Source organism: Littorina saxatilis, linkage group LG3, assembly GCF_037325665.1.
Source record: "Littorina saxatilis isolate snail1 linkage group LG3, US_GU_Lsax_2.0, whole genome shotgun sequence".
In the NCBI taxonomy this organism is placed as follows: Eukaryota; Metazoa; Mollusca; class Gastropoda; order Littorinimorpha; family Littorinidae; genus Littorina; species Littorina saxatilis.
The window spans coordinates 69,613,853-69,631,427 of record NC_090247.1 but is presented as its reverse complement, the minus strand read 5'-3'; the positions used below and the strand labels follow the sequence as shown (position 1 = coordinate 69,631,427).

The 17,575-nt window shown below is 40.5% G+C and overlaps 1 protein-coding gene and 1 long non-coding RNA gene across 2 annotated transcripts in view; both read left to right on the top strand.

Moving 5' to 3' along the window:
- LOC138963126 (uncharacterized) overlaps nt 1–17,575 on the top strand; it is a 154,160-nt gene that overhangs the window by 122,669 nt on the left and 13,916 nt on the right. The window lies entirely within an intron of this gene.
- LOC138963113 (ficolin-2-like) lies at nt 380–10,650 on the top strand. The gene is made up of 7 exons (XM_070335139.1): nt 380–518; nt 2,934–3,019; nt 3,960–4,010; nt 4,293–4,423; nt 4,588–4,684; nt 5,349–5,516; nt 10,125–10,650. The coding sequence occupies exons 2-7, from the start codon at nt 2,935–2,937 to the stop codon at nt 10,364–10,366; spliced, it is 774 nt and encodes a 257-aa protein (XP_070191240.1). The 5' UTR covers nt 380–518; nt 2,934; the 3' UTR covers nt 10,367–10,650.

Sequence of the window (17,575 nt, the reverse complement as noted above, 5' to 3'; positions counted from 1 at the left end):
GACCTTACTGGGAGAACGCAAGTTTCCAGTACAAAGGACTTAACATTTCTTACATACTGCTTGACTAAAATCTTTACAAACATTGACTATATTCTATATCCACGTTCTCCTTGCTTTGTGAATACGAGAAGTTGGGGAAGGGGGTAGAGTGGGGTTAAGATCACAGAGAGTTCCAGTTGCATCATACATACAATGTCGTACATCACGTGATCAAACCAGCCAATCACGATGAAACATCTGTTAGTCTTTCTCCCAGCTCTCACATTTTCATGCAGTGGTCATGACTGCAAAGTCACGTATCATGAGGTTAAACAGACAAAATTCAACACTGAGCAGCCTGCACCACGTGAGTTGAATCAGCCAATCGCCTTTGCTTTAAGTAACAACTGCGATGTGTATAAAACGGAGCACTGTATCGGGTTTGTGACAGACCATTCTGAATTCAGAAGATTGTCTACACTGCTCTCCAACTTGAACATTTCCAGTTTCTGACTTTTGATCAAGTCGAGATTGCTCACGTGAGTATATGTCAGTAGAGATGTTGCTGGTGATGATGGTGATGATTCTTGATATTTTGTTTGTTTGTTTGTTTGCTTAACGCCCAGCCGACCACGAAGAGCCATATCAGGGCGGTGATTCTTGATATGTGTCTGAGTGGAAGAACATGCTCTGATTCCAGTATAATAGCCTGAACACTGACTTCTTTTGTGGTTTAAATGACCAATATACACCTTTAGTTTAAACTTTAACATTAAAAACACACGGGGGCTGCAGTTGATTAAGAATCGAAAAAGCTTTAGAAGATAGCTTGGCAAGTATACTTTCAAGACCTTCCCTTCGTTAGAAGAGAGATATAGATCACAACGGTCTTGGTTTTCATTTGAAAAATGATTAAATTAAAAGGAGATAACCTTTGCTCAAAACTGCAGTGTCAACATATATGATAATTGTTTAAATTCATATGTTATCTTATTAGCCTGGACACTGGTTTCCATGCCTTTATGTTGTTATTCTTGTTTTCTAATGTCAACGCGTATAAGCAAGGTAGTAAAGCATACTTCTAGCTTCATCTTTAAGGTCTCTGTAAAATGTTGACAATATTCTGAATGAAGAATTTCATTGTGTTCTGTTAAATACCCTTTTGAATAATGTGGTTACACAACAACCTTCAACTTTTAAAGCAATACAGCTGATAAATCATGTACATTGATTTGGTATTTTGTAATCTGCAAATATTTTGTATCAAATCTACCTTTGTCGATCTATAAAATGTTTGACATCTACTTCATAGGAACACACATAGGCAAACAAAATGAGATGCACTTTATAGTGGGTTTATAGTTCATTCTTCTAATTTTTGATCAATATTTTTCCCTTGGAAATTCCAAATTATCTTGAGTTTGTGTATGTCTGGGGAAAAGTCCGTTGAGTCCAGCCCGATTCACGTGACTGTCACGTGATGCCCATGAAGAGTATCTTCAACCTGAAAAGCATACAGGCAACAAATAATAAAAAGCCTTTGGAGGGCAAGAGTATGTTTTTGTGTTGGCATTTTTCGTGCAAAAAATAATGCATTGTTTATTCATTCACAGAATCTCTACCAAAAAGGAGGTCATTCTAACACACATTAAAAAATAATCTCGCAAAGGAGCCTCTCAAAAATGCTGATAAATATAATTTAAACAAGCATCGTGGCTAACCAACCAACTCCTAAAATAAAAAGGGTAATTAAAATTGAGAAGCTGCGAAGATTATTATCTTTCTCAGTTTACAAGGTTGCAGATATTTTAGAATACGTGAGTCACAGATAGCCTCAGTAACCCGGAGAGCTATGCCAGCGGGAGCTTCAGCTCCTGGTAGGGTCACCCTTGCTGGACAGGTCGAAGGATAGAGGTCAGACAAATTTGGACCACCTCGTTCAGAGGTTTGCGTAGGGCCAACACCCCTGCCTAGAAAACAAACAACGTTACAGAAGCATTGACGACGAAATGTCGTCAATGGCCTATGCTCCGCTGGGAGCAAAGGGCCTAAGTAAGTAAGAGTCACAGATACCATTTCCTGAAAATGCATGATTAAGGAAGTTGAAGGAAGACGCGTTTTACAGCGACAAAGGATGTTTTCTTGTTTAGGCAGGGAGGGGGGAGGTGTGAAGCCAGGAGGTCTAGAAACTCCGCACTTTCCACATCTAAACGTAGGAGGAAACAAATGTATTGCGACAATAGACGTTTTCCAGAAATAATTCTGTAAGGATTTTCAGCTGAATAGAAGAGTGACAGCCCCTAGTCAAGTTGACTATCCGGTAAAACGTTTCGGATAAAAAAAAGTTTTTAACAGGGATCACGTGACCGCCGCTCAAACAAGGTTACCCTTAAATCGACCTCACAAAACGTAAGATACCAATTAAAAAATCGGAAATAAATCATCACAAGAAAATATTGGCACCTTTTACATACGAGAAAAAATGTAAATCAATCATTTACCCAGAACATGTTTTGTCTAGCTGGCTTTGGTATTTTGTGTGTTTTGAAATTCTTACTGATGCAAGTGTCGATGGTATGAGCGGTAAAAAAGGGATGCTTTTGCGTCAATTTTGTCCACAAACAAATGATCCGATATGTGTGCTAAATAGTCAAGTGGGCTGCCTTTAATGGAATAAAAAGTTTAAGTCTGCACACACGGGAATTAATACGTTTCTCGCAGTAATGTTGTGCCCAGTTTACTTCACACATGTATACACACGTTTATGAATTATTTCTTGCAGTTACAGAAAGTTAAAGCGACAGCTGCTATCGTGCCAACCCCCCCCCCCCCCACACACACACACACACATTATATTTCTTAACTGACCTTATGATATCTTGTCTTATCTTACCGTACCTTATTTTACCTTACCTTACCTTTTCTTACCTACCTTACCTTACCTGATCTTACAGGATGCGTGAGGCACTAGCGTTATGCCTGCTGTGTGTGACGGCTGTGGTGATGTCATTCGATGTGGAGGTTCAAGTCGGTCTCTCGGGTAAGATTCTGCCATGTCCATCAAAGTGACTGCATGGCTTAGTTCGTGAATGAAGCTCATAATACGTCGTACGTGCACAAGGCGGCTAGCTGATCTAAGCTCTCTGCAAAAACTAATCTGATTATATTAGTTTTCTTGACAAAACGGTACCTAACGGGTTTTCGTTGTTTGCGTTTTTTTCGAAGCGCTATCAAAACAAAAACAAAACCAGATTGCTATGTAGATTAAAATTATTATGTTTTTTTCATTGTGTTCGATAAATGCCTTTAAATGTCGTCGCATTCTGCATTTAATACAAGTTGAGGCGGCACTGTCACGACCTCGTTTCTTTCTCAATTAAATGGATTGAAGTTTCAGTCAAATATTTGTTTAGAAGATTTTGAAAGAATCTGCCGTACTTTGAAAAGATGTATTATTTCAAGCTTTCCCAATGTAGCTTACGTTTTGAACTGTACGCTTCAGAGTCTCTCAACCTCACAGCTTACTTCAAGCAGTCACATTTCTTATTTCCAAGGGAGGAGTCAATTCGCAAAGTCTTGCCCCATAAAAAGGATACTTTCCTCAACACCACTTGTCAGTCAAACTGCGCGCAGAACACGCTGGGTACAAACAAAGAATATTTGTGATGACGAAAGTTCAGTTGTCATATTCAAGCCAGCACGATGAAGAATGGACCATATCGCGTACTTATTCACAAACTAGGTTGTTGCTGAATTGTACACTTTGTTTATGACAGTTCATTTTCGTACGCACAATTATGTATCTGTTTATACGTAAACTGCGTCATTTCTATGTCAACTTTCCAAATGGGACATTCGTCTTGTGTTTTCAGACTCTCTGTCTTTGCTGCTTGTCATTAACACTGAGAGAGACTAAAGAAGAAGCTTGGTGAGTTAATTTGAATACACGTGACCTCATTCTGCCGTGATTCTGATTTCAGGGGGTGGCGGTGGCATGCAGAGAAGAGTCTGGACCCTTGGAGGACGCCGCGGTAAACGTTCTTTGATTGGATACAATAGTGTGTGTGTGTGTGTGTGTGTGTGTGTGTGTGTGTGTGTGTGTGTGTGTGTGTGTGTGTGTGTGTTTGTGTGTGCGTGTGTGTATGCACAAGTGTTTGTGTTTGTGTCCGTTTGTCCGTGAAAAAATATGTTTTTGAAAACTATTTTGAGGTGTTGGCTATTTATGCTACCGCAAGTTGTGCCAACACAGCGATCACTGCAAATTTTTGTGTAGGTTCCCTTTCCTTTCCACTGATCTATTTTGCATCGTGCAGGGAACAGACCAAGAAACTGTGTGGAGGCCCGGCGTCGCCACCCTCGGAGTGGTGTGGTCAATATATACCCTAAAAGAAACCACCGGCTACGGGTCTACTGTGACCAGGACACTGATGGTGGGGGCTGGCTGGTAGGTGGTGTATGGACACAAGGACGCGCGCACACACACATACACTCAAACATATACACGCACACACACACACACACACACACGCGCGCGCGCTCACGTTTGCAGGTGTTCGATTAATTTGCAACTTTTTCTTGCTGATGTTAGCTTTGTAAATGGTATTTCAGGTGTTTCAACGCCGACAGGATGCCTCAGTGAATTTCACCAGGAACTGGGCGTCCTATAAGAGGGGCTTTGGTGACCTGAGTGGAAGTTTCTGGCTGGGTGAGTCATTGCTGAATACGTCATGTGATCACTTTCTTTGAACAGGAAAACATACCAACCAGTTGGTCTTATAAAAGAGACCTTATTAAAATAAACTGTTTTAAATAGCTTTATAGAGATGTACACAGTATATTTATACAGTTAGAAATGATAGCATGAAACACCGAGAATACCTTGAAAGCACAGTTTTCCCCCTGTAAACGAATCTGGATACTAACTCAGATTGTCCAGACAGAGGTATGAACTGTGTGTCGATATTTTCCAAGTCTTGACACCCAACACATGTTGACGTGCAGACAGGGCATGGACTTTGTGTTGATACTTTCCAGGTCTTGACGCCCTGTACATATTGACGTCCAGACAGAAGTATGAACTGTGTGTGTTGATACTTTCCAGGTCTTGACGCCCTGTACATGTTGACGTCCAGACAGAAGTATGAACTGTGTGTGTTGGTACTTTCCAGGTCTTGACGCCCTGTACATATTGACGTCCAGACAGAAGTATGAACTGTGTGTGTTGGTACTTTCCAGGTCTTGACGCCCTGTACATATTGACGTCCAGACAGAAGTATGAACTGTGTGTGTTGATACTTTCCAGGTCTTGACGCCCTGTACATATTGACGTCCAGACAGAAGTATGAACTGTGTGTGTTGATACTTTCCAGGTCTTGACGCCCTGCACAAGTTGACTTCCGGACAGACATACAAACTCCGTGTGGACCTGACGAAGTGGACTTCGGCGAAAGGTTACGCCACCTACAGCAACTTCTCCATCAGCGGCAGCAGCGACAACTACCGTCTGCACTTTAACCGCTTTACCGGGGGCAACGCTGGTGAGTAGACCTGGTCGTCACAATAAGCATCGGCAGCAAAAGAGATATACATTTAGTTGTGTTGATACCATTTCAGTGCATCGTGTGACCTATTCTGACCAACCAGGGCGGATTGTGGATGACCTGTTTAATGGGATAGTGGTCAGGCCTGATTTCTGTTATTAGTGTTACGCTAAAAAATAAATAAAACGAACTAAAAAAAAATTTAAAAAAGAAATATATATATATATATATACAATATATATATAATAATAATAATAATAGCTGGATATTTTTAAGTGCCTAACCCTATGGCTCTAGGCCCTTTACAGAATGCCGTGTGAGATGGAATTTTTTTGGGCCAGTAGATCGCTGCCATTTCGGCGCATATTTACCTTTCAAGGGCCTAATATTCCAAGTCACACGGGTATTTGGTGGACATTTTTATCTTAAGGGAAACCGGCACGGTAGGCCTAGTGGTAAGGTGTCCGCCCCGTGATCGGGAGGTCGTGGGTTCGAACCCCGGCCGGATCATACCTAAGACTTTAAAATTGGCAATCTAGTGGCTGCTCCGCCTGGCGTCTGGCATTATGGGGTTAGTGCTAGGACTGGTTGGTCCGGTGTCAGAATAATGTGACTGGGTGAGACATGAAGCCTGTGCTGCGACTTCTGTCTTGTGTGTGGCGCACGTTATATGTCAAAGCAGCACCGCCCTGATATGGCCCTTCGTGGTCGACTGGGCGTTAAGCAAACAAACAAACAAAAATCTTAAGCGAAAGACACAGACATGTTATCTTAAGCATAAACAATTTTGCCAGGAAAGACCCTTTTGTCAATCGTGGGATCTTTATCGTGCACACCCCAATGTAGTGTACACGAAGGGACCTCGGTTTTTCGTCTCATCCGAAAGACTAGCACTTGAACCCACCACCTAGGTTAGGAAAAGGGGAAGAAAATTGCTAACGCCCTGACCCAGGGTCGAACTCGCAACCTCTCGCTTCCGAGGCAAGTGCGCTTACAACTCGGCCACCCAGACCACTAAAAAAAAAAAATCGGCGTGACTTATCTTAAAGGCACAGTAAGCCTCCCGTAAACCATCACAGAGCTCCCCGAGCGTCTAAATACAGTACAAGCATACTTCCATTTGAACGCTCACCGAACGGGAACATCCTGGCTGCTTTCTGTCGAGCGTGAGACATTTTCCAAGAATTTATTTTCGTGGACTTGGTCCTCTACAACAATGGCGCCTCGTTTTGGTGCTAGACCTAACTTTTAAAATCTAAATAATAAATTGACAGCTTGTTACACAAACATTCTTTAATCATAAAAGAATTCGTTTTTCATCAAGACAAGATCAGAACAATTCGAAGTTGTGAAAGTTTAAAAAAAGAAAAGCCCGGAAGCAGGGTCACGCAAGGGTCGTGGCAGACGACGGTTTTATCAGTGCAAATCGCCGTTCCTCTCAACAGTCAAAAGCCATCGCTAGAGTTCTTGTGAACCACAGCCGTTGTTTCGTGCATAAAAAACGTGCTTTTGTAGATAAGCTCACGTCGAGTCGCATTCAAATGACTAACTATGACGACTGCATTGTGAAAAGGGAAAACTGGATCACACGGGTTCACGATGGCTCAGGGGTAAGATAAACCACGCAAAAATAAATTCTTTGAAAATTGTTCGCTCTTTACGGAGGGCACCTAGAATGTTCTCAATTGGTGAGTGTTTAAATGAAAGGGTGTTTGTACTGTGTGTAAAAGCCTGACCGTATCTGTGATGGTTTACGGGAGGCTTACTCTGCCTTTAAATAATGACACTTTTCATATTTTAAATGATACACTTTACCTTGTAAAGGTATAGGAAAGCTAGTTTTGTTGGTGGGTGCTGCACAGAGCAGCAAGGCACCATGCTGACCTGCTCACTTGAAAATTACAAGGTCAATGTTGTGAAGAATCAAATGTAATTGTGTCACCTATTTTACGTCAGATGTCAATATTGTCTATCGTTGATTTTGAGGCTGTTGCTCTTTCTTGGACAAGAAATAGCGAAGAAAGTGAAATTGCATGCTCATCACTATTTATTGTGTTAGTTAGTTAGTTAGTTAGTTAGTTAGTTAGTTAGCTGTTGCTTTTTGGGTCCAGCGGACCATTTAGGCCAAATCAGGACCCATTTATTGTGTTAGATTGTTTTGTGTGAGAATATCATCTGTTAATGTCTTTCCCGCTAGGTGAGTGATCGGCTGTTGTAGGTCACCAGAATACTGACCGACAGGTATAGGGGAAAGTCCCTTAATATGGACCAGTTCCTTGTATGGCCCACTTCCTGTTCTGACCAAAAAAACGGTAGAAGAGCGCCCAGAACCAATTTATGTTTCCACATTTGCACTTCTGGCAGCGTTCACTCTTGGATAAAACGCTTTGAGAAGACTGATTTCTGACCACAGCTGATAACAAACTTAATTTGCGACATAAGACAGCTTAGACAGTAATTAATTGTTACGTTTTAACAGCGTATTCCCGTCTTTAAAGCGAAACAAAAAATACAAAATCTTGAGAGTATGTGTGTCCTCTGATATGGACCACCTCCAACTATGGCTAAAGCGAACATCAGATAAACACTGGTTTCAGTCATTCATCGGAAAAATCCCTAAAAGTTATATATAATTAGACGGGCGTAGTGGATAAGACATCGGCCTCCTAAACAGAAGGTCGTGAGTTCAAATCCCGACCGCCATGGGTTAAGGATGGAGATTTGTCCGATCTCCCAACTTATTTGCAGACTTGCTAGTGCCTTATCCGCTTTCGTGTGTACACGCAAGCAGAAGATCAAGAGCGCACGGAAAAGATCCTGTAATCCATGTCAGAGTTCGGTGGGTTATAGAAACACAAATACCCAGCATGCTTCACGTCTAAGTTGTTAGTTTCATTGATTTTCTCTCTGTTTATGATTAGTTTCTTGTTGTTTGTCCTGATCATACTTAAACAAATAAATCTTATTGATATTTGAATTATTCTGACTCATACACGAAGTTGTATCATGCAATTTTGAAGTATATTAGACTTTCGACACTGATTCTTGATCGCCTCTTCGCATGTCAATGTAAGCTGATCAGGCTTCTAATACGATATTTTGTCCATACTAATTTTTGTCGAATGTTTCGCAAGGGTATACTTTACTTTAAATAGGCCTGAAGATTAACTTTCTTTCTTTCTTTACTTGGTGTTTAACGTCGTTTTCAACCATTCAAGGTTGTATCGCGACGGGGAAAGGGGGGAGACGGGATAGGGGAAAGGGGGGAGATGGGATAGAGCCACTTGTTAATTGTTTCTTGTTCACAAAAGCACTAATCAAAAAATTGCTCCAGGGGCTTGCAACGTAGTACAATATATGACCTTACTGGGAGAATGCAAGTTTCCAGTACAAAGGACTTAACATTTCTTACATACTGCTTGACTAAAATATTTACAAACATTGACTATATTCTATACAAGAAACACTTAACAAGGGTAAAAGGAGAAACAGAACCGTTAGTCGCCTCTTACGACATGCTGGGTAGCATCGGGTACATTCTTTCTCGTCCCAACCAATATGAGACTCCCCCTAACCCGCGGGGGGTTGAAGATTAACTAAAGAGAGACCAACTACAAAAGGCACTAAATGAAACAATGTCGCGATAGAACAAGATGGTCATCAGCACTAAAACAAAATGTGACCCTCCACCACGAAATGAGTCGCATGTCACCTCGCGCGGTTCTGCGCTAGGCTTAAAGGCATATTAACTCGATGAATATACACGCTAATTGCTTTACCAACAGCTGGAGACATGCTAAATTAAGTTCCCTGCAAAATATTGTGGTCTAGGACCCCTTAAATGTTGAGATATTTGAATTTTTATTTTGATCTAGATCGTCCTATTTATAGATTTGCCAACAGAGGGAACGTTGACGCAAGGGAAATAACTCCGCGTCTTTGTTGACATCCTCACTTTTTCAGAGGCTAGAACAAGCTGTAATGCATGTATATGGTCCGCGCATGGCGACATATCGTCATTATATGGCCTTATGATGCATTTGACATCGATTGTGGGCAAACTACACTTTGTAAACACGGGAGCGCGTACATATGCCTTTAATATAAGTCCGGGGAGTGTCTGGTAACAGTGTGAGGGTCACCTTAGTCACAGGCTTATAACTCAAAAGTTTTCGCTCTTTTCTAAAACGGTTTTCACCACTGGATAGAGCAAAAAACTCTTTAGGAAAATGTAAAAATATGAAAATCATGCAAAGGTGACATGCGACCCATTCTGTGGTGGAGGGTCACAAATGTGGTCCAATGCCCTTCTCCTTTTCAAATCAAAGTGATCGAGTTCCAAGTTTGATTGGATTTTATTTTGGTCTAATATTCTGACTGTAAGCAAATAATAACAGACATGTCTCGGAAATCATATCAACGATCGCCTGCCGGCTCATGACGATATCCATTTTCTAAACATGTCTGTTATTATTTGCTTTTCCCACGCATGTCTCATCAGTTACTTACAGTTAGCATATTAGAAGTAACTCACACAAACACACACATACACACACACTCACATACACAGCACACACACTTTACTCTCGTATCCTTTCTCTATAGGGGACAGTCTGACCTACCACAAAAACAGCCACTACAGCACTGTTGATGCAGACCACGACAGCTCCTCTTCAAGTTGCGCAAAGCTGTATCACGGCGCCTGGTGGCACAACAACTGTCACCACAGCAATCTTAACGGTATCTACAAAAGCAGCAGGGTTTCAGGCGGTGATGGGGTAGTGTGGCAACATTTCGATACTTTGCACTCGCTGAAGTTATCAGAAATGAAATTTAAACCCATGTAAGCTATATTAAAACTGAGTTAAAGCTGGAGTCTACCCCTTGCAAAAGTTGTTTTTTTCGGTGATCATTTCTGTAGGTTCAAGGAGTGCCGGGGCTAGAAATAACCAATGAGATAGGGTTTATAACGTGCTGTAAAGACCTGTTTTAATTCCACTTTAAAGTCATAGGGGTAGACTCCAGCCATAAACTGGGTTGTTGCAACATCTAAAGACCAGACCCTTGATGTTCTTGTGATTTCTCACGCAGTAGCTCATAATAAAGAATACAGCATCTAAACACTTTGTCACGACTATTGTCTAACGTGTGTGTGTAAGTGTGGGTGCGTGCGTACGTGTGTTCGTTTGTGTGTGTGTGTGTGTGTGTGTGTGTGTGAGAGAGAGAGAGAGAGAGAGAGAGAGAGAGAGAGAGAGAGGGAGAGAGAGAGAGAGCAACTATATCACTATGTCTTACTATCTCGCTGTGTTTATGTCTGTCTCTCTAGAGCACTCTTGTCTTTGAAAGCTTTCCCTCTCTTTTTTCTCTCTCTCTCTCTCTCTCTCTCTCTCTCTCTCTCTCTCTCTCTCTCTCTCTCTCTCTCTCTCTCTCTCTCTCTCTTCAGACACACACACATACACACGCCCGCACACACACACAAACATGTAAACACAATCATACATACACTGTGCACAAAAAGTTAAGGATATTTTTTTCAGGGGTATAGCCCAGATGTTAAACAGCAGTGTTTTGGTCAGAAACTAATGTGTATATGAAGATCTATCCGCTCAACAATGTGTTCCTTGTATTTGAGCAATATTTGGGTAAGACGTCACAGGTCTAGACCACGCGCCAACCCTCAAAAATGGCGTTTTTAACGGCATGAATTACAGTTCAACCGTCGAAACGGGGACTTAAACTGAACAATAGTTCACATTTTTAACATCAGAACGTATGTTTTGTGTCTAACCCAACAGGGCATATGGGTAACTCCCAAAAGGTGCTCCCTGTCAGATGACATTTTTGAAATATCCACACATAGTTTATTTGTGAGAAAATACCAATAAAGCTGCTTTCATTGTAATGTGAAATGTTTGAATGCAATGATATCAAAAGTGTGTAGCAAATACTAATGTATTACTATTTTTTTTATTGAATTTCAAACATAAATTTACCCCCAATATTTGCTGTTTTTCCCCACTTGATTTTGGTGTGATCAGAAAAGCTTACATTTGATAATAAAATAATTGTTTTCTTTTTATTTGAAGTAATGTAACATGTTGAATAAAGTTGCTTCTACGTCATGGAACACTCTTTTGTTTAAAAAATATAATGTCAAAGTTATGAAATTAACACTTGAAAATGTACAGTTTCTTGTGACTGTTCACGTCACACTCAGAAAATTTCCCTTTTCTTCTTTGCCCAAAGTAATTAAAATCAGGCAACCCAGAATGATGCTTCAGAACTACTCCTCGTAACAGGGGGCAAGATGGCAGTCAATAGACACGATGATTTCATGATTTAAAATATGTTTTGTAATTGTGTGTCGCAAATTTCACGTCACAAATGTCACGAGAAACAGCACTTTTGTTTGTTTGTTTGCTTAACGCCCAGCCGACCACGAAGGGCCATATCAGGGCGGTGCTGCTTTGACATATAACGTGCGCCACACACAAGACAGAAGTCGCATCGCAGGCTTTATGTCTCACCCATTCACATTATTCTGACACCGGACCAACCAGTCCTAGCACTAACCCCATAATGCCAGACGCCAGGCGGAGCAGCCACTAGATTGCCAATTTTTAAGTCTTAGGTATGACCCGGCCGGGGTTCGAACCCACCAACCTCCCGATCACGGGGCGGACGCCTTACCACTAGGTCAACCAGAAACAGCACTGCTGTTACTAAACTTGGCCAAAAAGTTATTGCAACAATTTTTGCACGCTAAGAAAAGCATTAAAACACAATTCATTTTAGTTGAACTTTATATGCTCAAAAAGGTAATTATGTAAGCTGTACATATCATTTGTCCGATTGATGGTACTTTATATAGGCATCCCGTGACAGCCTGTCAAACAAGGTCGCCCCTAAAATCGACCTGACAAAAACCATAGCCCCGTATTTTAAAATCTGCAAAAAAATCAGAATATGCACAAACCAAACACTTCTGACAACCATTGGCAAGGCCATCCAATTTCCTGTTCAGAACATTTTGTTTTATGCACCTGACTTCTTTAGTCTTTATGTAGCTTTGTATCAAAGGCGGTAGGTGTCAACCGTTTCAGAGGCCAAAAAAGGCACGTTTTGCGGTCATTCTTGACGGGGTCCTCCACCCAAAGAGGCATATCTGCTCAAGTTCTCAATGATTTGCTTTGGAAATTTCAGAAGTTATTACCAATAGGCCGACCTAAATGTGTGGTGCTTTTTGCGAATGTGTATAATAAGCGTGTCGTATTACGTAAATTTCCCCCCGCGGGTTAGGGGGAAGAATTTACCCGATGCTCCCCAGCATGTCGTAAGAGGCGACTAACGGATTCTGTTTCTCCTTTTACCCTTGTTAAGTGTTTCTTGTATAGAATTTAGTCAATGTTTGTAAAGATTTTAGTCAAGCAGTATGTAAGAAATGTTAAGTCCTTTGTACTGGAAACTTGCATTCTCCCAGTAAGGTCATATATTGTACTACGTTGCAAGCCCCTGGAGCAATTTTTTGATTAATGCTTTTGTGAACAAGAAACAATTAACAAGTGGCTCTATCCAATCTCCCCCCTTTCCCCGTCGCGATATAACCTTGAACGGTTGAAAACGACGTTAAAACACCAAATAAAGAAAGAAAGAAAGAAAAAAATACGTAAATTTTCCGAAAGAACTAAACTAATATTCATATTAATTCAGGGTTTTAGGTTAAAACATCGTGACTTTGCATGCTAAGCATATCACACTTCACGACTAACAAACCAAAACAAAACAAACAGAGGAGCAAAGGAGGCTACGCTGGGATAACAAAAAAGTCAACAAACAAAGGGAAGGAATCAAAGAAATGAAATACAGGGTGACCCAAAAAAAAAGAGTACCCAAACAAAACGTCATAAATTGAACAAAAATAAAGCAATCTTCATAAAATTTATTTACACACACAAGTAGCCTCTGCATGATTTCAACAGAAAATGTTAGCGTTCTAGCTTGTCTTTCAGGAAAGTTATGCTCATTCTACAGAACATGCTCCAAATGGCCTCCCCCGGATTTAAATCCCCCAGATTTCTATCTTTGGGGGTTCCTGAAAGACAACGTCTACAGGAACAACCCACAGACAATCGCAGAACTCAAGCGAGCCATCACAACAACCATTCGCGGAATCTCGCAACAGGAGTGTGTGCGGGTGATTGATAACTTTGCGCGGCGAGTTCAAGTTTGCCTGCAGCGGCGCGGAGGCCATTTGGAGCATGTTCTGTAGAATGAGCATAACTTTCCTGAAAGACAAGCTAGAACGCTAAAATTTTCTGTGCAAATCATGCAGAGGCTACTTGTGTGTGTAAATAAATTTTATGAAGATTGCTTTATTTTTGTTCAATTTATGACGTTTTGTTTGGGTACTCTTTTATTTTGGGTCACCCTGTACAATCGTAGTAGACTGAATGGGAAGGGTTGTGAGGGAGGTGTAAGGGAGAGTGAATCAGAAGGTTGGCATTCAGCGCCAGAGGCTCGGGAGTACCTGAAAATCGACCCTCAGGAAAAATACACAAGCTATTCAGAACTCGGGGTGTGCAACCTATACTTGTTATGGTTAGAGTTTAGTCCATATAATTATAGCACGGTTGGCAAGTCTTGGCTTGCACGTAGAATGGCACGTAGCACTTGCAAATGGTGGGCGGTGTCGGTCACGCGACAGTGGGGAGGGGGGGGGGGGGAGGGTGGTAAAAAAAAAAGCAAACATTCACTCCTGCTAACAGGACGTTTCTGTTACCGCACACTCATATCTGCATGAAATCAAATTTGGTTCCGTGATTCATTTTGCTTGCACCCTGCTTCGTACACGACAAATTCACAGACGAACACTGGGCTAAAAATAAAAATTATGCTGTACATGTAACTTCTTTTTGTGTTGTACTGCTGCATAATTCACCAGGCCCTAAACAATTCACTTCATATTCTCTTGGTCCCGGTCACGTGCTAAAAGCAGTGAATCGCAAAGCTCCGCAAGTACCAGTGAGGCCCCAAGACAGACAGTTCCCCTGTCATTCCGTTGCTCAATCTTTCTGCAAAACATCGCAGATTTCATCCGTCCGAACTTTGCGTGAGTTTTAAATTGAGTTTTTACCTATTCAATACTTGTACTTTTTATTTGAAAAGATGTCTTAAATGTTTCGCTGAAACATGTTAACAGTTGAATTTCGCTGAAACATGTTAACAGTTGAATTTCGCTGAAACATGTTAACAGTTGAATTTCGCTGAAACATGTTAACAGTTGAATTTCGCTGAAACATGTTAACAGTTGAATTTCGCTGAAACATGTTAACAGTTGAATTTCGCTGAAACATGTTAACAGTTGAATTTCGCTGAAACATGTTAACAGTTGAATTTTGAACAAGTCTGTTTTTTATGATTTCCGTTGCTACATGTTGATGTTTTTGTTTAAAACTGGAAAGGAAGATAAAAAAGTTGATTTGAATTCTTTCCAGGTTGTCTCGTAAGTATTCGTTGTTGAAGCCTTTTTGAGGTTTTTGGCTTAAAGAAATATTTGTTGTAACTTTATTAAGAGTCAATAATAAATCCGTTTCGTTTTGTCAATTAAACTTTCGTTAAATCACTTTTTGTTGTTATGCTTTATAAGGCTTAGTCACTTTTTATGGTTAGCTGAAATAAAAACTTAGAGTATGTATATCCATAGTCACACTCACAGATAATCCTAACTACGTTTCTAAAATCATAACGTGCAGTCCTAATTCGAAAATGTAGAAGTTACGTTTTCACAAACAATTTTGTAATCTCTTTATTGTTTCTGAAGACAAATCCAAACGCAAAATGGGGAGTGGCCAGGGATTTAAGTTCTGCTTTCTGTTAGTGACGAGGAAGAACACCATAACTGATGCGTTCTATTGTAGCTTTTTGTCAAAATAGTGTTTAGCTTATGGGCAATTCTGGCGTCGCTGACGTGGCATTCGCACAAAAAAGCAGACATTATTTATTCGCCACAAAAATAAATGCCATGATGCTTTTATTAACTCAAATTTGTGCAGAGATTTTCCCAAACATGACAACCTTCCTACCCAATGTTAAATATATTGAGGTAAAAAAAGCTAACGGTACTTAACTTGAGTTTGAAAAAACGTCACTGACGTGGCAAAAATGGTCACCTAAATTTCCCTCACTAAGCAAAATTCTAAATTTCTATGAGATTAGCCAACTAAATCATGTGATTTTGTTAGATCAAAGTCAAGACATATCATACTTTCTGAAATATGAAACAAATTGCAATTATCAAATGTATCCTTCCGACTAGTGGTTAAAAGGTGGCGTCACTGACGTGGCACTTGAGCGTCACTGACGTGGTACGTGTGAATTCAATGTTCAATAGTAATACTCTTTTGTTGTTAAAATATAGGTAGTTTTACACGGCCGATTTTAAACTGATTATTTAACTTCTCAGCCATTGTTGAACCACTATACGGCTCTTTGTCCCTCCGTCCGTCTGTCCGTTGGTCCTCCGACATCATTGCCCATCTAAATAACTTGTGAAATAATGATTTCAATTGCACACTTTGTACATGTATTGATACAATTAAAAGGAACACTCACCTCTATCAAACATATTTAAAGCATTCCGGGTCAAGGTCACTACTCAAGGTCACCGGTCAAGGTCACTTTTTTTTCTTGTACACTTCAGACAACGCCTTGATTTTTTCGAAAATATTGCATTCAAACGTGGCGGGCAAAAAAGTACACACCCTTAGAAAAATAAATGGTTCCTGATTCTGGCTCGAAAACGTCATTCACACGGTTTTGTTTTGAGCTGTCATTATTATGACGTTCTCCACTGTTTTCCCTCTGGCAATTTTAAATATACGGTAACTACGGTTATACACTCACGTCAAACAAATGAGTATGTACATTTGACAAGATCCTAAAATAATGTGAACCACACTATTCCAATTTATTTTTGTTGGTGTTAGTCGATAATAACAGGGCGGAATAATACGTTAATTCTAAATCTGCACATAACCAAACTCAAACATTGGTAACAGCTTTCTCCGCGAACCTTAAGAAAAAGACTATCTAATTTTCTCCATCACTTATGTAGCCAAAAGATTGCGGTGAACCGAACGATGGACTTAGTAGTGCTGAAACAGCTTTTTCTTGTATAAATGACATTTTCTTTTAGCACTGCGAACACTCGCAGATTTACTTTTCTGTGCACTCCACTTTGCTCTGCACTCTTGTTTTTTTCGGCGGTTCGATCTTTCGTTATTTTTTTTTCCAGATATTTTAGTTTTCATAGAGGGAATAACCAGAAGTCATAAGGAGTAAAATCAGGTCCTAAGAATGTGTGAGGCAAAAATGGGATCATTTAGACTTCAAGGAATGGAGTCACGGCCCTTATTTTGTGGAGGCTGGCATTTTCATGGAGGAGATGGGAGATCTGGGTTTCGCAGTTTAGGGGTTGACTGTTAAACTCGTGAGTAAGTTTGGGTAATAAGGTTCCTTCATAGTAAGTGACAGTGAGCAGAAAGAATATCGCCAGCAACGGGACCTTGGTGGTCGCAAAATACAGCGATAGCACTGTTTCTGCCTTGAAACCCTTGCTTACAAATGTAGTGCTTCTCGTCATTGTGGTCCAAAACACGCTTTGTTTTGTGTTTTCTGGCAATGATATAGAAGGAAACTAACGTCTCATTATTAGTGACTACATTCATCACAAGTTTGGGTCTACTTGGTTCAAAACGGTTGAGCAGATCGCGCGCAACAGGAACCTTTTGCTTCTTCCGTTTCCCTGTCAGCTTATGAGGCATTCATTTTGCGGCCAGCTTTTGAAGCTGAAGGTCATTGTGTAGAATTCTGTGGACTATTCTGTATGAAAGTGTAAGTCTTGCACTATATACTCGTATATACACTTTTAAATCTTAGTTCTTAAGTTTTGATACAGCAGTTACATTAGTCTCGTTTGCAGAGCTGTTCGGACGTCTTGTTGGCTATTGTTGTTCACTTTTCCCCCAGTTTTGATTTCCCTTTTCTTTTGTCAGTTT

Bases quoted from the DNA above. Each gene is read 5' to 3' on its own strand.
- LOC138963113 (XM_070335139.1), top strand. From the start codon at position 2,935: ATGCGTGAGGCACTAGCGTTATGCCTGCTGTGTGTGACGGCTGTGGTG. The intron at 3,020-3,959 runs GTAAGATTCTGC...TTCTGATTTCAG, and splicing joins GGTTCAAGTCGGTCTCTCGG to GGGGTGGCGGTGGCATGCAG. The intron at 4,011-4,292 runs GTAAACGTTCTT...TGCATCGTGCAG, and splicing joins GACCCTTGGAGGACGCCGCG to GGAACAGACCAAGAAACTGT.